The 27,177-nt window shown below is 49.0% G+C and overlaps 1 protein-coding gene and 2 non-coding genes across 3 annotated transcripts; 2 read left to right on the top strand and 1 right to left on the bottom strand.

The window, feature by feature from the left end:
* Positions 1-6,835: 6,835 nt before the first annotated feature.
* On the bottom strand, positions 6,836-24,933 carry LOC149353270 (importin-7-like). The gene is made up of 3 exons (XM_089575786.1): positions 24,908-24,933; positions 19,003-19,409; positions 6,836-6,867 (listed from the first exon to the last, which is right to left on the bottom strand). Exons 1-3 carry the CDS (start codon positions 24,931-24,933, stop codon positions 6,836-6,838), a joined length of 465 nt encoding a protein of 154 aa, XP_089431912.1.
* Positions 8,484-8,567, top strand: TRNAL-UAA (transfer RNA leucine (anticodon UAA)). The gene has a single exon. It is a non-coding gene; the product is annotated as a tRNA-Leu (tRNA).
* A 1,953-nt stretch (positions 24,934-26,886) lies between the features above and the next one.
* TRNAL-UAA (transfer RNA leucine (anticodon UAA)) lies at positions 26,887-26,970 on the top strand. The gene has a single exon. It is a non-coding gene; the product is annotated as a tRNA-Leu (tRNA).
* Positions 26,971-27,177: the final 207 nt, after the last annotated feature.

The following is a 27,177-nucleotide window of genomic DNA, read 5'->3' as shown; positions in this document are numbered from 1 at the left end:
GAGGGACCGTGAAGAAAATGAAAATTGTATTTGAGGAAAGGAAATTACGCATTAACTGTCTCACATATCTCAGTAGACATTAGTCGAAAATTGTATTTGAGGAAAGGAAGTTGCGCAGTAACTGTCTCACATATTTCGGTGGACACCCGTCAAAATGCGCGCGCGGTGACGTACGACAATTTGGACCAATCAGAAACGCGGACAAATACGCCTTGTTCGTCGGTAAATTGGTTTTTGAGGAAAGGAAATGTATCTGTCTCTCATATCTCGGTGGACGCCTAAACCTCGCCGTAACAGGAAGGGAGGAAGATGGGAGTGAATGAAGACACCGTATTCACTAGACGCGCCTTTGTTCATTTCAAACCATCGAGCTGGCATGGCGGAGTGGTAGCGTGCTCGACTCGTACTCCGGAGACCGGGGTTCGATTCCCAAGCTCAGCTAATTTCTTACTCAGTTTTATTTGTTTATCTGGTCTGGCTAGAAAGTTTAATTAGACTAATTGGTTAATTAAGCAATTAACTAAACACAGTCGAACTTACTTGGAGCATCACTATACGATCCCTTTAATTGGTTGCATGGTTAGTAGCCAAAGTACAATTGGCCCCGTTTGAAATTCGCGCACTGTGACGTCACGACCGTTTCGACCAATTGAAAAGCGTGACATTTCTGTCGACAGCTCCTGCTTACAACGATGAGGCATTAAAGGCTTCCGCCTTAAAATTCCGCAAAGAATATAGGGATATAATCTGGGATGCGGACAGAATAGCTCCATGCCAAATCCTGCGAAAAGATGCCAACTGCAGCTTTTTGACAGCTGACGGAGGCATGAGTAGAAAGCACCACGTGTGAAATTTTGTTATGCATACCTGCTGCATTCATTTTTACACCTAATGTTCTGTACTGTTCTTTTTTGTTCTGTGCGAATGTTCTACTCCAATTACTATCGCTCATTGTTGATGACTTCTTGAGTATTGTTTTCTGCCTGATCAGTGTTTGTGTAATTGCTTATGTTGAATTCCTGTCCCACTGTGTTTTACGTACCACTGTTCTCACTGATATGTCACTCTGCACCATCTGCACCGACGTGTAAAGCGGGTGTTAGGCCTCGTCAGGAGACACTGTAGTCTCCTTTAGCCTCTCCCCGCGGACACCATGTATTGTTGTCCGAAATAAAATTAATTGAATTGAATTGATGGGGGAATTCCGCTATATGACCAGAAAGAATTCCGTTTAAAATGTTTGTGGGCACGTGTTTCGGATGAGATGGAAAGATGTGGTCAAAATGGAATTCCACTGCTGCCGGCGTGTCGTCAACCCACTGCAAAGAACTGAGATCAACACCAATCGGTGTTAAAAGTTTCTGCGTTGAGGTAATTTGTGGCATTTGATATCGTGGCCAATGATGGTAAAAAAATAAGGCCTGCTGAGACACAAAAATAGGAGTACTGACAGAAGTCATCGGGTCCAACGACCTGAGGAAAGTTCGCACCGTGAGTATTTGAAAGCGGGAAATTAAATCGGGCATGCTGGCTGCGAAATAAAGCAGGGCGTTTGAAACTCGTTTTGGGAGACCAAGGCAGAGATGTAGAGCACGCCTTTCCAGTAAGATTAAGGGTTGAACCTTGAAGTTTGCGCAACCAGAGAACAAAATGCAACCGAATTCAAGTATAGGTCTTACATAAGCTTTGTATAGTAACAATAACGTGTCGCGGAGCATCTCAAACCTTTTATTGGCGATTCATGTCAGCCGGCCTAGAGCGCGTTCTCCTTTACGCACGTTGTTCTTTATATGAAGGCTCCAATCTAAGGTTGGATGTTAAGTAACACCTAGATATGTAACAGATTCCACTTGTGGAATCAGATTAGAGTGATGGGCTAATGAAATGTTCAAAGGCGTGTCTGGAGGAAATACCAGTATGCCACATTTGTTAACATTCAGGGATGAATTAACACGGTGCAACCAAACTCCAAGAGCATCCAAATATCCCTGCAGAATCTGGTAAAGGGAATGGATATCCGTGGCCGAGGCGTAAAAAGCTATGTCATCTGCATACACAAAAACTGTTATATCAGGACGGATGGGGATGTCACTGACCAAAATATTAAAAAGCAGCGGGGATAGTACCGAACTTTGGTTGGTTGGTTGATTGGTTGGTTGGTTGGTTTATGGGGTTTAACGTCCCAAAGCGACTAAGGCTATGAGAGACGCCGTAGTGGAGGGCTCCGGAAATTTCGACCACCTGGGGTTCTTTAAGGTGCACTGACATCGCACAGTGCACAGGCCTCTAGAATTCCTCCTCCAAAGAAATTCTAGCCGCCGCGGCCGCGATCGCACCCGCGTCTTTTGGGTCAGCAGCCGAGCACCATAACCGCTGAGCCACCGCGGCGGCAGTACCGAACTTTCCGGCACTCCTCTTGATTGATGATAAGTAGGGGTGTGCGAATATCAAATTTTTCGAATACGAATCGAAAACGAATACTTAGTTCCGAATATCGAATCGAATATCGAATAATCAAGGACAGACGCATTTAATCACTACAAAACATTTATTTGGGCACCCAAGAACATCACAGTTCAACTATCGATGATTAAATGAACACAAAAGGTGTGTGTGGCAGCACAAAAAGTTTCAAAGTCTCCAACTATATTCTTAGAAGAGTGGAAATATCAGAGTAGATGGCTAGTACACAGCATTGATTAAGGCTAGCTTGCCATCAGCACAAAAGCGCGTTGCTGGGATGACGTAAAAGGTTGTCGTGAAGGAAAACCAGCTGCACCACATGGTCAGACAGAAGTAGTTCCCTTGTAACTGAAACGACTCCTCCAGCCACAGGAAATGCCCTCTCACTTGGCACTGAACTGGCACGTATTGCGAGGTACTTCGTGCACAGCTCTGACTACCAGCTTCGCAGGTATAGCCACAAAAAAGCTCACCAGCGCAGTCAGCTACGGCATGGCCCTTGGAGGAAGAAAGAATTTTCCTTCCATGTAGGCGCTGCCATGTTGTTATATATCTGTCGATAGGGCTTGCGGACCGAAATGCACGCCGGTGCTCACAATGAATATTCGGCTAGATACGAATATTCGCGTCGGGTCGAATATTCGAAACAACACAAATACTTCGATTTCGAATCGAATTCGAATACTAAAAATATAATATTCGAAATATATTCCAAAATTTCGAATATTCGCACACACCTAATGATAAGTATTAGAACATAGGGTACCCTCTGCGCAGTAAAAGTAGTAGTAGTAGTAGTAGTAGTAGTAGTAAAAGACTTTTATTCGACCAAAATTTATAGGCCGAGCACTTCGACCGCCTGGGCGACCAGAAGCCGCTGTTCTTCTTCCCCTTCAGCGCCAAGCCAGTCGAGCCAGGTGGTGATGGATAGAGAGGGTGGGGGGAAGGAACCCGACTGCTGAGCAGCCGGGCAATAGAAGAGGCAATGGGCCAGGTCCGCATAGATACAGGGGCAGTTGGGACAGGAAGGGTCCGATCGATAGCGATAGAGGAAGAGGCGGGACGGGGTGATAACTGCATTCATTTGAATGTGCCGAAGAAGGCGAGACTCCGGCACCGTGAGTGATGGATGAGGGGGAGGGTAAAGGCGTTTGTCGAGGCGGAGCTCAAGGTAGGCCTCTTTTATGGTGCGGCGAAGAGTGAGTCTCCCACCGTCGTCCGAGGGCTTGGGCCAGGGGATCAACGGTGCCCGGAAAAGTGTGTCGCGGGCGAGCTGATGGGCCAGCTCATTGCCGTCAATCCCTGAATGCCCAGGGAGCCAGCGGAGGAAAACGATGGAAGGCTGCAGTGAGGAGACCGCTCGTTCGACCTCCTGTTGGAGAGGAGGGGTCAGGGTGCGTTTCTGTATGTGGTGTATAGCGGCTTGTGAGTCTGAATAGACTGTGTACTCTTGGAGAGAGGGAAGGAGGGCAAATGACTGGAGGGCATGCGCAATGGCGAGAACCTCGAGGGACAATGCGTCTGGAGGGTGTAGATACGGCCCGCTGGTGTGGGTTTCAGGAGCAGGGAGGTGTGGATGGTACAGGGCGTAGCCGCAGGAACCTCGAGGAGCCACGAAAGAGGCATCCGTGTAAGCTACACCCTGGGTATCAAAGAGAGGGGAATGGTGCTGTGCGGCCGCATGACGACGTCCGGCGTGCAGGACGGGGGACATGTTGGTCGGGAGGGGAAGGATACGAAGATAGGGAGCGGGGGTGGGAATAGGAGAGGTAAACGGGGAGATTGGAATGGGCGAGATACCCGCTTGAGTCAATAACCACTGACCCTGACGGGTAAGGGAAAGCCGGGCAAGCTGCGAGTCACGATGGAGACTGAGAAGAGAACGAAGAGGATGGAAGAGGCCTGTGGCAAAGAGCTTAGTGGTAGAGGTAGTGATAGGGAGGTTGAGAGCTGCCTTGTAGAGGCCCACAAGGGCAGTCTCGAGAGCGTTAAGTTGAGTCTGAGTGAAGGAAGCGTAGGGTGCAAAGTACAAGACCTTGTTGAGGGCCAGCGCGTGGGCAACTCGGCACGCGTGAGCCTCGTGGAGACCTGAGCGTTGAGTGACCACGCGCCGCAGGAGGTGAGTTACAGAGTGGCAGGTGGTGACAGCGCGGTGGAGGGCTTGTACATTCTTAGCCGCATGCAAAGGGAAGCCAAGAACTTTGCACTGTGTGACGACAGGAATAGGAGAGCCAGAAAGGTGGAGAGAGACGAAGTGGTTGTGTGAGCGCTGGTAGGAGGAATGGTTGAGAAGGAGAAGCTCGGATTTCTCAGGAGCACGAGAGAGGCCAGCGTTGGTGAGAAAGGAGTCGATGAGATCTAGGCCACGTTGCAGGGTGTCCTGTACGTGACCGGGAGAGCCAGATGAACACCATAGTGTGATGTCATCGGCGTAAAATATATGATGCAGGTCGGGAATTTCAGCTAGCTGGAAGGCGAGAGGGGCCATAGCGAGATTGAAAAGGGTAGGAGAGAGAACAGCACCTTGAGGAGTGCCACGGGTGAGGTGGTGTGGGCTAGACAAGTGGGTATCTACTCGAAAGCGAACCACACGTTTAGAGAGGAATGAGCGGATATAGGAGTACATGCGGGAGCCACAATCTAGAGAGGCGAGCTGAGAAAGGATGTGATCGTGGCAAAGAACGTCAAAGGCCTTGCGAACATCGACGGTCACAAGTGCGTAAATTTAGTGGGTGTAGGGGACAGAAACGTTTGCTGGAGAATCAGAAACATGTCCTGTGCACAGACGCGGCGTCGGAAGCCAATGAGAGAACGGGGGAAGAACTCCCATGCCTCAAGAAAATCAGAGAGGCGAGTCAGAGCCATTCGCTCAAGGGTCTTACCAACGCACGACGTCAGGGAGATTGGGCGGAGGTTAGAGAGAGAGGGAGGTTTTCCCGGCTTTGGAATCATAGAAATAAGGGAGGATGTCCAGGAGCTAGGCAAGCAGCCGCTCTGCCAGGCCTCATTGTAGGTTTGAAGGAGGAATTCTTTGGCGCAGTCAGGAAGGTTGCGAAGTGTGGTGTATGCAATGGCATCCTCACCGGGAGCCGAGCGTGTAGCATTAGCAGCCAGAGCAGATTCGTGCTCCCGGAGAGTGAAGCATTGGTCCAGATCGGGGTTAGGTCCACCTGAGTACACCGGGTAGGAGGGTGCCAGAGGGGGCGGGAGGTAGAGAGAGGCGAGATGATCAAAAACTTCAGAGGGAGTCCCCTGAGTGAGGGCTTTAGCTAGAGTGGGAGCAAGGGCAGGCTTAGTGCCAAGGAGCGATTTAAAGAGAGACCATGCGGATCGCGAGTGCAAAGAAGAATCAAGGCCATCACAAAGAGCCCTCCAACGAGAGTGCTCGAGGGAGGCGCAGTGGAAGCCGATCTCGGCCCGCAGAGCAGTGATGATCCGGGAGGAAAGTTGGGAATTGTGTGGTTGGGAGCGAAAGGAGCGTTGAAGACGTTTACGGCGACGCCATAAACGGAGAAGGTGAGGATCTGGGTCTTGGATTGGGTAACGAGAGCGAACGCGACGGCTACTGGACGTGAGCGCTGCAGAGTAAAAGTATCTCTCCTTTAGAAATTCAGATATCCATGCATAAATGTAGGTTGGAGGATGTAACTGCGCAAGTCTGTTAAGTAAAATAGTATGTTCTACACTATCATAGGCTTTTGCAACATCACGAGTCACCAAAGCTGAAACTTCTCTTCTGCGTATCGAGAGCCGGATTCTACTCTCTAGATCCACATGCGCGGTCCATATAGAGCATCCGCGACGAAAGCCAATCTGTGCTGAGCTAAGGCCATCAACATCCTGAACATGTTTTGTGAGACGACTGTGCACTACCCTTTCAATTAATTTGACTAAATTTGAAGTTAGCGCAATTGGCCGAATATTATCTAAGACGTACCCTTTACCTGCATCTTTCCTCAATAAAATCTAACACACATCTAACAGCCCGGCCTTCGTCGTCTTCTACGCTCGCCTTGGGCTCTGGGCTTCGACAGTAGTCGTCTTCCTCTTTCAGCCTGTCTCCGGATCCCCGAGGCGCGGAATAATAAAGACGAGGCGAATAATTAAGCTGGGTTCCTGCTTTCTGCTTGACAGCACAGCTGCGTACCTCGGCCTCGATAACCACATTTCCGCACGGCTCGCGCTTTTTCCCTCGGCGCGAAAATGCCGAAAAAGACCATCTCTAAAGATCTATAATATGCCCTTCGAAATAATTTCAGGGTCCATTTAAGCTCGGTCGCGCTCAGCGCTGCGACGAGGAGGAGGCTACAGGGAGAGGACAGGCGGATCCATTCCCGCAGTGCATAATGTAACTCACCAAGTATGTGAAATCTCAGCTGTACAGGTACATGTACGCATGTACACCTGCACAGAGTGAATATATGGTCATAAAAACCGACACATCGTTGTCAGGATGGCCGAGCCCATCCAAGCCTGTGTTTGCCGCCGTAGAGTTACAATTTGTGAATCCCAGTAGGCTGTACTGTTGCGAACTTGGTGCAGCGGAACGCCTAGGTACTCAAGAGGGCTACTGTCCCAGCATATGCCACCGAACTGGCTTGGCCTAGTTCCCCAATAACCCAACCAAAAGCCTTTGGATTTCTCTAAATTAAGAGCCGCGCCTGATACATCACAGAACTGTTTAGTCAAGTTTAGAGCCTCAAGTACACTCTTTTTGTCAGAACAAAAGAGGGCGACATCATCAGCATAGGCTAAAACTTTAACTTCACATCGAGCCAGAGAGAAACCGCGGATAGCTACGCTGTTAATTATACTGAGACAGAGGGGTTCCAGGTATAGGGCAAACAACAATGGAGACAGTGGACATCCTTGAGTGTTTGCGAGGGTACAGGTCTGTAACATATTTTTGTTTGCAAAGCTCGCGTATGTCCTTCAAGTCCTGCATTGTGCGAGGAGGAAGGTGCAAGCAATACACAGAATATTTGCAACATTCGTTTGGCGCTCTCAATGGGAGCCCATGAGGCGTGACAACTTGTTCCTTCCCTTAGAGGGTGGTGGAGTGGGTCTTGTTCACCTGTTCGTGCATCAACTTGTTTCCCGTTTTTTCTTTTTAAAATCGGCAAACCACCCGTTTCTGGTAGCTGTGCTCATTAGGCGGCTTAGTTTTCATTTGCCTTACTTATTCGCACCGACTGTGCAGGCTCGTGAGGGGACTTTGTGGGGATTCCTCAAGGAGGTTGCTGACACTTTCAATTTCCTCACTGTGCGCTTCTCTTTAGATTACCTGTATAGCCTCTCGAGAAAACAGATGACCCAGGCTCTCACTGAGTCTTTGTTCCCTACACCATTGTATCGGCAGCCTTATCTGGGGTCTTTGGACATCAGTGTTCTAAAGCGTGTTAGGCGGATGTGTATTCAGGCAGCCGCTAAAACGTTCTTTTTCAAACTACACACAGCGACGCTGCCTGTCAAGACATTTCTTAATGACAAGGGGATGTTTGTACCTTGGAATGTGAATTGCCGTCTGTGTAACGTGCCTGAGACAATTGATCATTGTTTTATCCTGTGCCGTGATGCCATGTTTTTTTGGGACATACTACAACGAACTCTCAAGAAGGACATTGAAATTACACCGTACACTATTAGATTTCTGCCTGTTGACAAAAACTCTGTTGTGCCTTATGATCTGTTTATGTTGATGGGACTATTCAGTCTTTGGAAAAGCCGTATGATGGACAGACATGCCGAGCCACCAAGATCGTCCAAATCTGTGTTTCGAGAACAGTGTGCTTTGGTGAGGAGTGTATATGCTGCACGCGAAGAACCTCCAAGCTGGCTGCCGTGCCTAGATGCATGTGTGTGCCTCCCTGGATTTTGATGTTTTTATGGGGCTGCAGTGCTGAGTTAGGGCAATGGCGGGCTCCTATTAATCAGCCCGGCAACTTGAGACGCGATCCAGTCTGATTGAAGTTTTCCTCCTTTCTACGGATGTTCTTCCATGCAATAAAGAAAAAAAAATTGTCAGGATGGCCGAGCGGTCTAAGGCGCCAGATTTAAGCTCTGGTCCTCGAAAGAGGGCGTGGGTTCGAACCCCACTTCTGACAATATCTCTTTTTGTTTTTAGACCTACTGTGAACGCTGTACGTGCAGCACGCTGATACACATTTCTATTATGCAGCCCTGTCCTGTTTTTTTTCTTTCCCCTGCAGTTGGATACAACTTAATAATGGAGCAGCCAGATGAGGCACCCCAGAGCACAGCACGGTGTCAGGACGGAAAATTCGCTGACCCGTCGCGCCTAGGCCTGGGCCGGGCTTGAAGTTGCGGGTCCGGAAGGAGCTTCGTTCGATTCTTCTGCAGTTGTCTGTCCCAAGATCGTTGTGTGTGTTTGCAGCCTTTGAGAAACACCACTGAGGAAATGCATACTGCTTTAGCCCTCGTCGTATCTTTTAACACATACTATGCACTAAACAGCCGTTTTTGATTTTCGTCTCCACTGAACAGCAGCCATGAATTCTACCTTTGAAATCATGTTCATTAAAGAAAAACAAATGCTCCGGCTAAAAGGACGTTTTAGTATTTAGACACCACGCGCCGTAAACTATGACTGCAGATTAGAAACCTACAGGTAACTAGAAGTAGTTTTTACGCGTGCGTGCGGCCCTCTTCATTTAATTCTCGCAACTCTCAAGCGGCTTCAAAGATGACATCGCAGTTGAAAAAACCGTGTGGCCGGAACCGCCTCATCCTCACTTCTATTTATAATTAGCAAACGAATTCCTTCAAGCCTTTTAGGCGATTTTAGCGCATTTTCTGACCCCTTTATAACTTGTCTATAATACGAATCTCCTCCCATACAGTGAGCAATTTACCTCTTGGGCTGCTGCGGCAACGGGCCCGAGCGCACTCCGAGCTTGGCGGACCGGGCCAAGTACAGCAAAGTGGTAACTTAGAGGGCCCTGGATTCAAGTCGCGGGCCTGGGCTGGGCTCGGGCTTCAGGATTAAGCCTCTACAAACCTCTATTCCAGCCATTGACGTTGGTCGATTTTCATAAAGTAGCGGTTAATCCGCGGTCAATCCCCTGTCATGTTATCGCGTGACCAGGGATTAACCGCGACTCCATGAAAATCAGTCGAAGCCATTGGCGGGCGGGCCTCCTTTGAAGGACATCTGCCGCTTCGTTCTTGAGTTGTACCCTACTGTATAGTTTCCGTTTTTCGCGCGTTGGTAATACCGTCATACGCCGAAAACACACTGGCCCAACTGTCGCCAAAGATTAAATCGCAAGCACGGCGAGGAACCTCCCCAATTCTTTCAACCGTGACAGCTGCCAGTGATGCCGCCGTAGGATTCCAACTAGCTGTGGCCTGTGGTGACATGACGTCACCGCTCCCGCACTTCATACCCCGAGGGATGGCTCATTGGCTTTGGTGTCCCGCTACTGATGCCAAGGTCGCGGGTTCGATCCCCGCTGGGCCGGTCGCATTTCGATGGGGGCGAAACCCGGAAACGCCCGCGTGCCGTGGGATATCAGAGCGAATCCATTAACCACAGTTGGTCGAAATTAATCCAGAGCCCTCCGCTATACGGTGTCCCTCGCACACTAAACACGAATACACCTATCTGAGAGTAAAGTGGGAGTAAAGTTGTCCTCTAGCGCACGCCCTTCTTTATAGGGTGTGCTAGAGGACAATTTTGCTCCCTTTTTACACCTTTCTGTTTACAGTGTGCACAGTCCCCATGTGTCGCTTTGGGACGTTAACAAATTTTTCCTCCTTGACTTTCTCACCCACTTAATGGAGCCGGTAGACCATCGCTTTCGTGCCATTAACAATCTCGCACATGGCGTCAGCACAAACGAGCACGGACATTTGAGCTGAGGTGAAGGGAACGATCGAAACAGAGGGCGCTTAACACTGCTTACGTGCTTTGAACGCGAAAGCATTATCTCATCGTGAGCTCTGTTGCGAGGTTAATTAAATATTCCTTCCTCTCTAATCACACACCTACTCATTAGCATATAGTTGCAAGGAAGCGCATACACTACGTACGCCTCTGTTCGCGAGGCAAGTCGATTCTTAGGATGATCACGGAGTCGCAAGTTGCGATTTCGGAACCCATTCGGTTTTGTGCCCTACTGGTTGTGTGCTCGGCTCGCTACCTGAAGGTCCTTGGTTCCAATCCCACACCTTGGCAGGAAATTTTTTCCTTCGCTGTAGGCATTGATATATGGTTTAGGGCTGACTTCACGTGAGAGCATGGTGACGTCACTGGGGAATATTGCGCCATGCACGCGCGACGGACGCTGGCTTTCGTGCTGATCGGACATCAGTTTTCGAGTTAATATAGGCAAAAGCGTGCGCAAGAAATCGCGAAAAAGCGTTTAGCGTCCCGTCACAGCGTCGTATACGCTGTCGCGCTGCACTTTGGCGATCACGCGGCATTGATTGTCGTCATGTAATATGCAATTCGAAGTGAACATTGCACAAAGACACGCATCTGCGTTGTCTTCCTTAGTGATCACATAGTACAAATATTCTAGACTGTCAACTGTACGTCTTCTTTGCTGGTGAGCTGCACTGCGCGAATCACCGTACTACATCGATGTTTGCACCCTGATACACTCAGTTGTCGCTGTAAGAGAAATTGCGCGATAGCGTATTGTGCCCATCGGTTTCCTCAAACGGGTACCAGCTTTCCCCCGATCTAATACTCGGCTTTGCTTGGTAGCGGGCTTCAGAAAGGACCTTGTACCTTCAAATCCCGCCACTGTATAAGCTACTAACCGGCGCAAAAAAAAGAAATAAGTGCCCGTATTTCTTTTCCCCCGCACAACGGCGAACTGGAACGACTTCTCTCGCCCAACGCCGTGCTCCATACAAGCACTCTTCACTCTAAAAACACCATCGAATAATAAAGGTAGAAAAACAACCGTTAATGCTGTATGATACAGTGTCACTCACGAACTCAAGTATTAAATCTTATGACGAGATTTGCGCGGTACAAAAAAAAATATATAGGCAACTATATGAACTGTGTGAAAACATTGCGACAACACGCTCTCCGGCTTCAAGGACGTCCATTTTGGGGTCTCAAGCCGAGGGCAAGGGTGCGGACCACTCATGTCTCCCCGCGCCCTCGACTCTCTGTAACACCCAACTACAACAATGAACGACGACAAAGCACTTCATTTCGTGCAACATCAGGAGTCACGCTGGCACTGCGCAATCAAGGCATAGGGTAAGCGGTGCGATCGTTCTGGAAAACACCGAGGACGACTGCAGAGCGACCACAGTCCTCAAAAAGGAGCAGTAAAATACTGGTAACAAGGGGTGTATGGCCGAGATAGGGAAACTTCCCGTTGTTACTCAATGCACTTCCACGGAGGGTATTCGAAACACTGTACTCGAGAAAGGTAGAAAAAAGTAGTAATGGGAGATACCTTAGCATATCAGATTTGCCAATGACATTATACCCTGCTGAGTTGCCCACAGTTTGAATTGCAGCAGATAGCTGAGGACCTCAGTAGACAAAGTCAGAATGGTAGGGCTGAAAACTAGTACGAAGGAAATTAAAGCGTGCAATGAACAGCAGTCTGGCGAACCTAGCTCTCTACAAAAATTACAGTGAAAGTACATACCGAGTGGTTAAGCTAACACTTTCGAAAAATCCCCGAGATAGGATGATCGAAATAGTGAAAGCGCATATTCTCGGGAACAAACTGTCAGCCGCGGCGGACGCCCGTCATTTTGCAAAGCATGCTTATGAGCTAATTAACTTACTAAACAACTTTTTGTTTAGCGCAATCTAGTGGTTACGGCCATTGGCGAATGCGCAGCTATGGACCAGACGACGTCATAAATTCTTTCTATAAAGCCCGCCATCGCGAGGAAATCGAGTGTTTTTTTTTCTTTCTTTCACAAGATTAAACAGAGCTCATGAGGTGCGCCGGAAGTTCTGAGCAAAGTCTATTCCTTGATGACGCGTTGCAATGGCCAAAGCGCCCAATTCGAACCGTCCGCGTTCTTGTACCATGACATGCACTTTCTTTTGCTCCGCTGCTATCATTTTTCATGCACCACGCGACGAAGCAAAAGAAAGCCCATATCCCGCTACAACAGAGCAGGCAGTTCGAATTAGGCTCCGCTGGCAATGCAACACGACACCACCAGACGTTACGTCTGCACTGAATTCTCTGCACTGTTTAGGTTTTGTGCACACGCCGCAAGTGCAGATTTGTGGCGTGTGCATAAATCAGGGCTCTCGGGAGCAGGCGGAATGCTCCCGATCTGCGATTAGCATTCACCACAAGAAAGAATGGGAGAGTAGCGTGGATGAAAGAGCAAAAGCTGCTTGCAGCAGCTGGCTCCGCGGCTGTATGCCGATCGGCTGCTCAGCCCAAAGGTCGCGGTTTCGATATCGGCCGTGGCGGCAGCATTTTGAGATAGAGAGGGGGGCTTCTTTAATTGAAAACAGGTAATTTAGCCAGCGGTTAAATCCGCTGACTTGCTACTCTGCGTGGGGAAGGAATTCGGGGTGAGAAAGATGAAAAGTGATTTCAGTCAGTCAGTAAGTCAGTCAGTAAACGAAAAAATCGCCTTGACCAGGCCACGTAATACGCACAATAAAGAACCGGTGTTCTGTTAGCGTGACGACGTAGAAACCAATAGAACCAAAATGTAGTCGAGGGCAGCAGACATTTAAGTGAAATAATCAGGTTTTATTTTGGTGCAGGGCAGTCGCGGCTGGCGCAACGCAGGGGTAATTAGAAACCACTGACAGAACTACGCCTTTGTCCAGCCCGGCGGTGGTGAAACTTTCTAGCGGATACAGAGGAGCGACCCGAAGCCACCTTCTTGGTGGGAACAGCCGAAATAACAAAACGCAGACACAGAAAGGAACACTTCATCTACGTTCTATGTGTTCCTTTCTGTGTCTGCGTTTTGTTATTTCGGCTGTTCCCACCAAGAAGATGAACCAACTAGCTCAGTTTTCTACTCTTTTAACGAAGCCACCCCCCGCTTAAACTTGCAAGCGTGGTCGAACGGGCTATAGTTGGGAGTTCATATTCGGAAAAAACAGCGGACCCTTAAGAAACGGACTGTGCAAGAGAAGACGACACCGCTTAGACGGCGGCCGCTATCCCTTGGGCAGCAGCGGCATCTTCAGCCAGCTGGAGGAGCTTGATCTCTGTCTCGGGTGCAGTCCTAATTATCAGAGTCGGTAATGAAGTGACTCGCGGGTAGGGATTGCGGGCAACCCGGCGAATGTAATCTGGATGATGATCACTGTAGTAACGATGATGATCAACATCAAATGAGAACTTCTGGCTCGCAGTGTTAAGCACACAGAGAAAGAAGGAACCACCCTCTTCCAAGCAAAGCTAGATGGTATTGTACTGTATCTATGCTTTATTTTTATAAATTACCTCCTTGGATGTCACGATATTGAACCTACAAGCAATATAAAATGGAACACGCGGCTTTTCACCTGTGCGTTTTACAATCACACGCTCTCTTGTTTACAGCATCGGCATGCACAAAAAATGGCTGAGGCTTAACTTGGTTAAGCCTGGTCAGATCCGAAGCATATTGACGGCTAGGCTTGTTAATACATGGCTTCCCTTGGTCGAATACTTGATCATTTTAATACAACCACTAGAAGCCTTCGTCGAGGGGGAAGACAACGGCATGGCTACAGCGGAACGCCGACTAACCCCGAGACGCGCGTTGGGTGGGCGCCTGGACTGCCACGGAAGCCGCGTCCGCCTGCCCGGTGGAGCGAGCGTTTCACCTACACCGAGTGTGAACGCGCGTTCGAAATGCGCGGGAATGCCGCTCGAGGACATTCCGGTGTCTAGGCGATGGCATCGTTCTCCCTCTCCCAGCGCGTGACGGCGATCTGTCGTGACGTCATGTGTCACGTGGTATGTCACGTGGTGCGTCGTCATTGTACCACGTGGTCTGCACGGCGTGCAACCACAGCGACGGCGCGAGGTGGACCCTCATCTTCTTCCGTCGTGACGTCATGTGTCACGTGGTGTCCACGGCACGTAACCAAGGTAGATATACCATGGTAGCGAAGGCTCCATAGACGCCCATTGATCCAAAAGATGGCGGCTCATGGGGGCACCCCAGCGCCCCTATTTTGGGGGGCAAACTACGTATGAGTGACGTTGAATGACGTCACGCTACGTGTTTTTGGCGCGAATTATAAAGTGGTCTTTTTATAGAACCCGCATTTTCATGCCAGTATCACTTGAAGGTTGCCTTTCAGTGCGCACCAACCTTTGCCAGTCAAATGTTCTCGAGTTCCTGCTAGTTATGGCCTTGTTAATGTGCAATTGGGAACCCAATGAAAGTGACTGGCAAAGAAGGCAGCATAGAAAGGCAGCAACACTTTCAGATGCTGGCTAAGCATGCATGATTCGTAGTGAAACCTTGGTGGAAATACTGGTGCGAGTACTTTTGAGTATATCAAAGTATGATGCACAAAGCACAGGCTCAAGTGCACAGTTTGCAATACAGTGTACGGCAAGTATGGTTTTCATATTCATGGTTTATTACAGCAACCAAACAAATACAGTGATAAAGCACACCAACAAAAATGCGCGTCACAGGGAGCTCAAGCAGTAGTTTTTTTAAGCTGGCTATTCATCTCAATGGTCACAGTGCGGATAGGAAAAAGCCCTGAAGTTCCACGAACGTTGCCAGGCAGGAAATTGAAAAGTATAGAAAACAATGCTACAAAAGCTTCCCTTGAGGCAACCATGACATGACATAAGTAGGCGCATCAACACATAGACCATGCAGCACACAGGGATTACTCCTCACATTTCATTTCTTCAACTGAAAGAACACAGCAGCTGTGTTTACACCTTCATGACAATATTAAAAAGAAGTTTTAGCATCAAGAAATCTGCTCAACGCTAGAGCATTACACCATACATAGGGCCTGCGCACAACCTCGAGACCTCCTTCTTGTCGCTAACCGAAGTAATCTGCTGCAATTCTAATCAAACTAAAATATACATGAAGTGCAGTTTAAAGTGAAGTGCAAGGACATTCAATACAGCCACTCCTTCCTCGAGTAGGCACGGCATCGAGATGCAGCCATCCTGGCCGCGGATACACAAACAGTTCGAAGTGCTTGGAAGAAGTCCTCAGGTCTCGCAGCTGGCACGGCGTCTTCTCCAGGCTGAGGTTGCGGCAGAACTGCACCCACGTTTTGCACCAGGACATGATGCAGCGTCCACGTTATACAACTGCACCCAAATGAATACCATATACTTCAAACATCAATACGCAAAAATTCCTTTCCCATAAATGCAGTACGTTATAACTATGACAGAAAATGGTCGCGCCAAGCCTTCGCGCCTCAGAGTGCGGTTACGATCACCTGATACCACGCGGCTAGCTGCTTTTCTATGCTCAAAGAGTGACGAGAGCGATGCAGCAAAATGAGTTTAAAACTACATTGATGGTCATGTATACGTAGAACGGCAATAACTACTGCTGGGCGAATTCGGTTAAGGCACAGTCAATGCGGCGCACATACAAATGGTTGAATTTCGATACTGTCAGTTGCGAGGGGAACCTCAAATTGTCTTCACGGTGCTGCAAAACCCATTAATGTCATGCTCAGAGCTGTTAGGCAGCGCAGTTGGTTTTAAATTGACCATGCGGCAAGTAGAGGGCACGTGGTTGCTCATGAGAGCCCGGTATGAATTTCACGTTGGTGACAGTCGGCTGCACGAAACTAGCTATAAATAAGACAAATAATTTGTGTCTTTTGCACATCTTATGACTGCAAGTGCGTGCCCTGCAATTTACTAAAATATCCCGATAACATGAAGCCAAGTGCGTATGAAACGGCTACAGCTACGATAGGCGCGGAAAGCCCGACAAAAGCATATCTAGAGCAGACGACAACGGCAAGAGCTCACCTGCGAAAGTCCAGAGGCTATCGGTGTAGACTTGGTAAGACACCCACGGTACAACCCACGCTGTCAAAATGTGCCACGGAGCAAGCTTTCTTCACATGCCGCAACCTCATCTTGAAATGCAGTGCTAAGCGCTTGAAACGATGAGCGCGAAGCCTCGGGAAAAGGTTTCGCACTGGCCGTACACCGAAGGAAACGCTGCAGTGGTGCAGCGGGGTGCATTTCTTGCCAAACGGTGACAGAGAAGCGACGGGCAAGGACGACAAAAACTTCTTAAAGGGGCCATTTCGAGACCGGCGAGCTTAATTTGCACGCTTTCCAAGGCGCGCCATAGCAGGCAGCTGGAGATAAGAAATCGCTTCGCAAGTTCCCGCAGCCACTGTGGCCGCGTACCGAAACGAGGCCTGCAAAGTCGCGCTGCAAATGCACCGCACATTCATCAAAAGAGGACGCAACAAGAGCGTTGTAAAAAATTACAAAATTCGGCGCAATGTTTTGCTGAAATAGTTTACCTATTTTATAAAACGTGGCATTAAAATATTCATTTCTTACTGTTGTTATATAGCATTTTTATTTGTGCTTTTGAATTTCATTATATAAGTGTTTCGGCCGCCCAAAGTGGCTGTGCTGCAGTCGCGCTAAACCGTATTCGGGCCCAGCCTTCGCCACCATTCTATATCCACCTTGGCGTAACCACGGCGAAGGGCTGTAGTGTACCTCTAGTAATATGCTTCGCATAAAAGCGGTTGTCTCGATCCGCTGATCGAAACTTTCACGCCCTCCTCCAGAGTGCAGAAGTGGTCCGGACATCCACCTGTGAAAGTGTACACTCAGAGTACGAGCCAGGCCCGCCTGCATCACGGTACCTTACCGTCTCGAGCTCGCCTGCTTTCCGGATCGCCTACAGGCAAGTATTCTCGTCCGGCAGGTCATCGCACGAATTTTTGGCCATGGATGTCCATCATAGAGCTCCATTTCAAGAACAAAGCGGCGAATGCCCCTCGAAGGTGGCCTTCAAGCCGATGGTCGCGACGTCGTGCTTAATCTCTTTGCAGCTGTTTTGCCTGACATCGTGGCAGCTTTCATATGGAAGATCTAGATGTGGATGGTGTATACTTATGTATATAAAGTGTCACGAATCACGCAGACACACAGGCGTGTGTGGCCAACCACGCAAAGCAGAAATGACTTCAAAAACGAAGGCACATAAAATTGAGCACGTGTGTGACTCTCCACCGCATAAAGTGCGTCACAGTGAATGGCTCTCAAGGCAAAACATTTGGAAGAGAACTTTATCAAAACTATGAGCGCATTGTGATCTAAGCAGTGAGACTGGCAACATCGTACTGCAGAGCACAGCAGAATCAACCGCAGCAAGTGTCAGCAAGCGACAGTGTAGTAGGCAAATGAAAGTTAGGAATGTTCTCGCTCCATCTTCTCCGCTATTTAATTATTGGTAGAAAATCGGTATTTCAATGGTTGAGCATGCGCAGTGGCGCCGTGGGCGCCACCACAAGGGCCGCAGCACGTGAATGCGGCGCTTCCATTCAGTCGGTCCCGGTAGCCGCTTGAAGAACCGCGATTCAATGGCCATGCAGTAATGCGGAGGCCTTCTCTGCGCGGAAAAAATGTCACCGGAACATGAGCGCGCGCAAGGAAAGGCAGAACGCTAAAAAAGGTACAGTGAACAGAAGAAAAATGAAGCAAGACAAGAAAAAATTAGCTGCGGTTCAACTGTGCTCAGCCTGGTTAGAGAGCGAAAGCTATGGCGCATCGGGCAACTATAAGCGGCTTGGCGTCTGTTACGTTGAGTGCGTTCCAGACATTGGATAGGCAGCGCACCCACCCTGCCACCCTGGCAGGTTGCAGTTAATTGTTGATCGCGACAGCTTGCTCAACCAATGAACGCTGCGGCCTATTCCAGCAGTTCCGCGTGTCTTCCATGACGTTGTCAGCGCTAACGCATGCAGCCTACATCTCTCTGTCACCACCCCACGTACCTATAAAAGCGATTCAGGCGTCAACTTACCAAGGGAAAAAGTTATGCGCACTTCCTTTCCATAAAATCGTCTGAGTGTAAAACGCTGGCGACGCCAACGCCAATGAATGCAATGAACGCCGACGGCCTACGGCTTCAGAAATTGGTTTTTGAAGAAAGGAAACGGCGCAGCATCTGTCTGACAGATCTCGTTGGAAAGGCGGGAGTGAAAGAAGAAAGAAGAAATAGAGAAAGAGGTGGTTTAGTGGGGTACATGGCTTCAGCGCCGCGTTTCTGTCAGAACGTTGTCAATGCCAACGCATGCAACGCACATCTATCACTACCGCCAAGTAGCTCAAAGCACGTCTTCGGTGTCTACTGCTCCAAGAGGGCAGTTCTGCGCCTTTCTTTTGCTTTCCAAGCTCGCGCTCCGTTGGTTTCGTAGCTTAAAGCACTACTAAGCTGTCCACTGTGCCAGGGGGCCAGTTAAACGACTATCCTTTGCATTCGAAGCTCAAGGTCACTTGAAGGTGAAAGCTAGGCACCCGGCGATCGAAGCACTAGCTCCCGGTGTGAAGCGTTCGCTTCAAAAGCGATATAAACAAAGAATATACTCACGCAGGTAGATATTGTGTGACCCACAGAAGGGTGTGCCACCAGAGCTGAACGATGGGGGCACCGTCTGGTTCTGGAACACGTATCCACCACCCTTCTCGATCCGGCTCGACTCTGCAGCGGCCTTCCTCTGGCCGGCCAGCACGTTGACCTCCTGCGCAGACCTCTGCTGCACGAGGGACTGCGGGCCCGACGTCAGCGCACCAAACCACATCGGGTCCGTGTTCTGGATGCCTCGCATGACCTCCTTGGAGACCTGGTACTCGTCGAAAGGGCGCTCCTCTTCGTCGAAGGACGTCGTGGTCGACTCCATGCTTTGCTCTGACCCCTTCGTAGAGGTTGAGGATGAGGGAAACGGCGCGCCACGAAATTCTCGCCGCACACTCCTGGCCCTGGTCGTCAGTCTCATCCTAGCCCGAATTGAACACATCCAACAGCACGGCCTTCGTCGTCTTCTACGCTCGCCTTCGGCTCCGCCCTTCGACGGTCGTCGTCGTCTTCCTCTGCCAGCCCCTCTCTCCGGACCCTCGAGGTGCGGAATAATAAAGGCGCGGCGATAAATTAAGCTGGGTTCCTGCTCTCAGCCTGACCGCACAGCTACGTTCCTCGGCCTCGATAACCGAATTTCCGCAGGGATCGCACTTTTACCCTTGATGGGGCCACGTGAGCGTGTTTCTGATCAGTCTTTTTTGAAAAGATTTTGACCTCTGAGAACAACAGATACGCGCGAGATGTTTTCTATTTTCCCAAGGTCACCTCAATCACATTCTTCATGCCTGTCCCTCGATGGATCTGCAGCTCTGCGAGCGGTGCACCGAGCCCAGGGGTTCGCCGTTCGCCAAGGGCTCGTGGCCACCTGGCGGGCCTACCCCCCCCCCTTATTCCACTAAATTTGATTAATAAAAATTGTTTCGCTCTCTCTCTTCCCGTCTTGCTCGAAAGATCTTCTGTTCCTTGGCCGATTTCGCTCCTGCTTTGCTGTCCCTTTCCCTACATGTCACCTTTTCGTCTGCTTACATTTCCCGGGTTAAGCTGAATAAGCTATCGCACTATAGGTCAGCGCTTGGCCTGCGTACCCCTTCTTTTCAGTGCTGTCATGTCGTTCGCGATGTTCTTCAGGGGATCAGGGTGGAAATGAAAATATCTTGCCGTGTAGAATCAATAGCGTGGTATGGCCGGTAAAAACTGGTAATTTTAACTTGATACTGAAACTCGCGTAAAACGGGATAAAACGATGCTCTGTCCATGCCCATCATGACCACATAGGGGTATGCATAGCATAGCTGTTGTTAAATGCATCAAGGTTCCTAGAGTGAAAGAGAGGCAGCCCTCGTAGCATGCCAGCGCGTTACGCATGTGTGCGTAAAAGAGCGTAGAAGCGCGTAAATAGCACACAAGTGATGTACCAGTCCTGCAACAACACTGCAAGATTACAAGTGGGTCCATTGATCAAGGTTTTCTTTTCTTTCTTTTTTTTTTGCGGTGTTTCTAATGCACCCGCGCAGGATTTAGACAGCAAGTTTTGTGTTGTAAACAAAAAAATTCCGTCCTTTAAAATCAGCTTTTGGTATTTTAAAATCGGATACTCGCCCCGTCGCACCTGGGGCGTGTCTCCAGGCTCCGATTTCGAGAACACAGCCGTTAGTTATAAAACCGACATTGCTTGCCCCAATACGAACAGAAAAATTCCGAGCCGCACAACCCACTCCCCCAAACGGCCGATTTAATCTTTTAAAGGTGGGCATGCGCCTCAGTAAATTAGCACAATGAACGAAATCAAAACGTGCGGAGTAAATAAAGTCCCTTCGTAGATGGTTTATGGTTTATGGGGTTTAACGTCCCAAAGCGAATAAGGCTATGAGAGACGCCGTAGTGGAGGGCTCCGGAAATTTCGACCACCTGGGGTTCTTTAACGTGCACTGACATCGCACTGTACACGGGCCTCTAGAATTTCTCCTCCAAAGAAATTCGAGCCGCCGCGGCCGGGATCGAACCCGCGTCTTTTGGGTGAGCAGCCGAGCACCATAACTGCTCAGCCACCGCGGCGGCTCCGTTCGTAGAGTCGTCTGTGCGGCAAATCAACACTCCATATATGCATACAGTGACAAAGATGCAGCAGCAGAACAGCTCGCCGTCTTCGTAAGATTACCTCCCTCATGTGGATAGCGGCGGAACTCTGCAGTGTATTGTCTGTAATGTTAGGCAATCCAGAAACGCCTCCTACAAAAGTTTCGATTCCTGAGTTATGTTTACTTTACTATAGTTTCAGGAGCATATGACGCCGACTCCCTCACCACGCGCCTCTCAATCTACACTCGTAGCTTTTCGTCAGAGGTCCATTTTATAGGCGTGTGTGAATACGCGAGATTTTTTGATAGCGAATCAAATATTCTTCTATTCCATTCGTCTAACGAATCAAATAAGCATGTTCAGAACTATACTGAGAACGAATCCAAGTCGTTCTCAAGCTCTCGAATGTTTTTCGGATAATCGATGAATCAAAAGAGACGCTGTTTTTTCGGAAGACTGGTTTTAAAAAATGATGGCCGATTTGCGTAGTTAGGCCAAGTGCGAATTGGGTGCGCTAGCAGCTCGATTGTAACTTGGGTTCCGGTGTTTAGATCCAGTGTTCACGGATGGCAGTTGTTCGGATAGCGATAATGGGTTAATGTCGATCCACCTATGCAGAACTGGTCATTCTCTATATTTAAATAGATCCTTAGGAGTCTTCCTACCATTCATGGCGCAGTGGTGCAGCGGTTAAGCGATGCGCCACTGCCCGTCTATGGCAGGTGCTGCCATAGGTGGGACTCGAGTAGCGTGTGTTTGGTTGCGATGCGGGTTTTTCTTCCCGAGCAGCCTCTCACTATTCGGAAATGCCTCTGCTGCTCACCTGCTCAGCGAGGGTGGGCAGGTGAGCAGCCTCTCACTATTCCCGAGGCTGCTCACTTGCCCACCCTCGCTGAGCAGGTGAGCAGCAGAGGCATTTCCTCGTACTTTCGCAGGCAACCCACACAAGTGCCGCGTTTCTGCCACAAGGTTTTAAACGCCAACGTACGCAACGCACATCTCCCTATCACTACCGCCACGTAGCTCAAAGCGCCAGTGAGGCGCCCACTGACTAGAAATGATTCCTACAGCTTTTTTCCGCAGTCGATAGATTTTGTACAAGTTTGTTCCAGTCATTGTGCCCCATTTGAAATAATCATACGCTAATGTGGATTCGAAAAGGTTGGTTGGTTGGTTTGTTGGGGTTTAACGTCCCAAAGCGACTGAGGCTATGAGAGACGCCGTAGTGAAGGGCTCCGGAAATTTCGACCACCTGGGGTTCTTTAACGTGCACTGACATCGCACAGCACACGGGCCTCTAGAATTTCGCCTTCAAGAAATTCAGCCGCCGCGGCCGGGATCGAACCCGCGTCTTTCGGGTCAGCAGCCGAGCGCCGTAACCACTGAGCCACCGCGGCGGGGCGATTCGAAAAGGGATTTGTATAATAGTAATTTAATTTGTTTCGGTGAAAGTAACGGAAGCGTGTAAGAATACTCGCTGTTAGAGAAAGTTTGGAAACCTACACTGCGGCGTCCATCATAGCCTGAGCCTTTTTGGGACGTTAAACCCCATAAACCAAACCAATATATAACTTGAAAAGCAGCGGCCGGAGAATGGATCGCTGCGGAAAACCGTGCAGTAATGGTTTGAAGCTGGAGCGATAGTTGTTTATGTGCACCCTTTGCTGGCGGTATTAACTTGAAAACAGGCCAGAAACGACCCCTGAAACCACAATATTCCATTTTTTTTTTTAAATGAGGCGTGATCTGTTCTACCAAATGCTATTGAATAGTCAATGAAAACTCCAAGTGTATACATGTAATGCTCAAAAGCGCCAAGAAGGATTTCTTCTTCCACTACCAAAGCGCTTTCTGCGAACTTTTTTTTTGTAAACCTAGACTGACAGGGTGTCATGATGGAATGTTTGGTTGTCAATGTTTGGTTGTACCAGTTCCTTCTCCCGAGCGGTTTCCCAAGAAGAGGCCTTATCTGGCCAGCTCGCCTTTTTGCCCGCGTCTCTGTCCTTGCTTGAGCCTCTTCCTCTGCTCGAGCTGCTCTCTCTGTCAGGACCCGAGCTGGCGCCTCCGGTCCCCGCTGATGGAACATGCCATATTAAACAGACTCCAGGAATACGCAGAGCAAAGGGAGGTATTTCCTGAAATGATGCTAGGCTTCAGGAGCAAGTTGTCCACGCAGGACGTCATGCTCCAGCTAAAAGCAGACATCATAGACCCGCCCAACAAAGGGGGCGCCAAAACTATACTGGGCCTAGACCTACATAAAGCCTTCGATAACGTCAAACACGAGGTCATACTAACTAATCTGGCGGACATTGCCCCTGGAAAGCGGACCTACGATTACTTAAGGGACTTTCTAACCGGCAGAACCGAAGAAATAAATCTAGGAGAGATCCAGTCAGAAACTATTAAGCTGGGAGACAAGGGAACTCCGCAGGGCTCAGTGCTCTCTCCTTTCTTATTCAACCTGGCGTTGAAGAACCTACCGCCGCTATTGAAGACTGTCGAGGGTATAAACCATACGCTATATGCGGATGACATAACAATGTGGACGCATGCAGGAAGCGATGGGGAAATAGAACAAAATCTCCAACACGGGATCGATATTGTCCAGGATTACGCGGAATGGGCAGGACTAAAATGCTCGCGAAGGAAATCCGAACTTCTGGTGATCCGGGGGGCTAGCAAACGCGATACCAACGCAGGAGACATTCACGTACTGGTAAGGTAGACTCCGGTAGCCAGAGTTGACAAAATCAGGGTCCTAGGACTTATAATACAGGACAATAGAAAGAACACAGAGACAATAAACAGGCTTAAGTCCACAATTAACATGACAACCAGGCTCATAAGGCGGATAGCTAACAAAAGACGGGGAGTCAAAGAGAAAGATCTCTGCCGAATGGTTCAGGCTTTCTTGATAAGCAGTATAGTTTACGCCGTTCCCTACCTCAAGCTAGGGCTGGCGGAACAGAACAAAATAGATGGGATCATAAGGCAGGCATATAAAGCAGCATTGGGGCTGCCCCACTGCACTCCTACGGAAAGACTTCTTAAACTGGGGATCTACAACACCACCACCATGAATGGGTGCCTGTGTTCAAGAAGCTGCCTAACCTGAAACGTTTTTAACACACAGCGCAGCCAAAGTTTGGCTGCCGTTTATATGTTATTACATTCTTCTTGTGAGTTGTGATTAATTATGTTTGCTTGAAATCAGCAGGTAATAAAAAAATAGCAGTTTAATCTGTGCTACACCTAGATTACCCACTGCAGGAATGGATGCGTGCTGACCAATCTTTTCATCTCATGCATACACAAGAAACAACATAAGGAAGGCTGTCCCTAAAGAAAGCTTTATGCACTGAGCCCGCTTGCACGAAGCAGATTAGATGATCTAGTTACCAGTGTAGCCTTATTCACAGCCTAGGCCCTCCGCATGATTTGGAGGAAGGAAAGGCGCATAACGGGCTGACTTTGTCAGCGGACTCCTCAACCGCGCCGTGAGAAAAACTGGCTGTGGCTTAGCTAAGGTTAAGCCTGCATATCTCGAAGCGAAAAGCTCTCGCTGCTTTTCAGCCAACTCCTAAGCTACCACTTCCGGATCAGTGTTTCTGCGCCGTCCGACTGTTGCTTCTTCTCCTTCCATGGCGAGTGTCTGTGCCTGTTCTATGGGCAAGCGCGCTTTATATACACCTCCTTTATACACCTTTATATACGAATTTCTATGTTCTTCAGTGCGAAGACACACAAGGATCAGTGCCCATTCCGCGCAATCGTGTCTGAAAGAGGCAGGTGGCAACGTGAAGTCGCTGTTTTTTTGCAGAAGTGCCTTTCTCACCTGGAGGTGGACGACCCATTCCTCATCAGGAAGCCCGAGACTGTTTCAGACTTCCTTCCGGAAGAGTGCCCACCACATGTAAGCGCTTTTTCGATTGATGTGAAGGACCTTTACTATTCCTTGCCTCAGCGCTCTGTCACCGCGGAAGTCAGCCTTTGCATCGACCGCTTTGGCGTAACAAAATTCCAAAACGCATGTGGAATGGACGTTAGCAGGTTTTTAGAATTGCTGAGTTTTTACATGCAATCAAGCTTTGTCACTCAAGACAGCAAATTTTTTATCCAAAAACAAGGAGTCTGCATTGGCTCGAGCATCGCTCCTGTACTAAGCGATTTACTTCTAGCAAGTTATGACAGGCGTCTTCGAACTAAGCTCGATGACGCGCCCATTGTTAAGATAATGGGATATGTTGATGACCTGTCTAATTTTAGATCGCACTAATGACGCACAGCAAACGGCTGCAGAGATTTTTGACGTGTTCTGTTATGAACTTAATGACCTCCAATTGACTTCAGAGCTCCTCTCTAATAATAGGCTCAGGTTTTTAGACATGGAAATGACAATTTCTAGCAACCGTATTTGTTGGGTATACTCGCCGCGGTCCAGGAAGAGCCTTCTCCCTTTCCGGTCAGCTGACTCGAAGATTGTTAAGCGCGGTATCGCTAAAGCATTCCTAAGAGCCGCACTGCAAAGATCATGTCTGCATCAGACAGAAGGCAGCTTTCACGCACACGTGAACACGCTATCTGCAGCACGGTACCCCACGAAGATGGTGTCAAATGTTGCCGAGTCCCTGCTTGCAGAATGTTTCGGTTTCGGTTTCGGTTTTATGGGGTTTAACGTCCCAAAGCGACTAAGGCTATGAGAGACGCCGTAGTGGAGGGCTCCGGAAATTTCGACCACCTGGGGTTCTTTAACGTGCACTGACATCGTACAGTACACGGGCCTCTAGAATTTCTCCTCCAAAGAAATTCTAGCCGCCGCGGCCGCGATCGCACCCGCGTCTTTTGGGTCAGCAGCCGAGCACCACAACCGCTGAGCCACCGCGGCGGCAGTACCGAACTTTCCGGCACTCCTCTTGATTGATGATAAGTATTAGAACATAGGGTACCCTCTGCACAGTAAAAGTATCTGTCCTTTAGAAATTCAGATATCCATGCATAAATGTAGGTTGGAGGATGTAACTGCGCAAGTCTGTTAAGTAAAATAGTATGTTCTACACTATCATAGGCTTTTGCAACATCAAGAGTCACCAAAGCTGAAACTTCTCTTCTGCGTATCGAGAGCCGGATTCTACTCTCTAGATCCACATGCGCGGTCCATATAGAGCATCCGCGACGAAAGCCAATCTGTGCTGAGCTAAGGCCATCAACATCCTGGACATGTTTTGTGAGACGACTGTGCACTACCCTTTCAATTAATTTGACTAAATTTGAAGTTAGCGTAATTGGCCGAATATTATCTCAGACGTACCCTTTACCTGCATCTTTCCTCAATAAAATCTACCACACATCTAACAGCCCGGCCTTCGTCGTCTTCTACGCTCGCCTTGGGCTCCGGGCTTCGACAGTAGTCGTCTTCCTCTTTCAGCCTCTCTCTCCGGATCCCCGAGGCGCGGAATAATAAAGACGAGGCGAATAATTAAGCTGGGTTCCTGCTTTCTGCTTGACAGCACAGCTGCGTTCCTCGGCCTCGATAACCACATTTCCGCAGGGCTCGCGCTTTTTCCCTCGGCGCGAAAATACCGAAAAAGACCATCTCTAAAGATCTGTTGCACTATAATATGCCCTTCGAAATAATTTCAGGGTCCATTTAAGCTCGGTCGCGCTCACCGCTGCGACGAGGAGGAGGCTACAGGGAGAGGACAGGCGGATCCATTCCCGCAGTGCATAATGTAACTCACCAAGTATGTGAAATCTCAGCTGGACAGGTACACCTGCACAGAGTGAATATATGGTCATAAAAATCGACACATCGTTGTCAGGATGGCCGAGCGGTCTAAGGCGCCAGATTTAAGCTCTGGTCCTCGAAAGAGGGCGTGGGTTCGAACCCCACTTCTGACAATATCTCTTTTTGTTTTTAGACCTACTGTGAACGCTGTACGTGCAGCACGCTAATACACATTTCTATTATGCAGACCTGTCCTGTTTTTTTTTCTTTCCCCTGCAGTTGGATACAACTTAATAATGGAGCAGCCAGATGAGGCACCCCAGAGCACAGCACGGTGTCAGGACGGAAAATTCGCTGACCCGTCGCGCCTAGGCCTGGGC

The sequence above is a fragment of the Amblyomma mixtum genome, chromosome 3 (assembly GCF_055824585.1).
Source record: "Amblyomma mixtum isolate Tamu chromosome 3, ASM5582458v1, whole genome shotgun sequence".
Lineage (NCBI taxonomy): Eukaryota > Metazoa > Arthropoda > Arachnida > Ixodida > Ixodidae > Amblyomma > Amblyomma mixtum.
The sequence above is the reverse complement of the archived record's forward strand: the minus strand, read 5'-3'. Positions and strand labels throughout refer to the sequence as shown.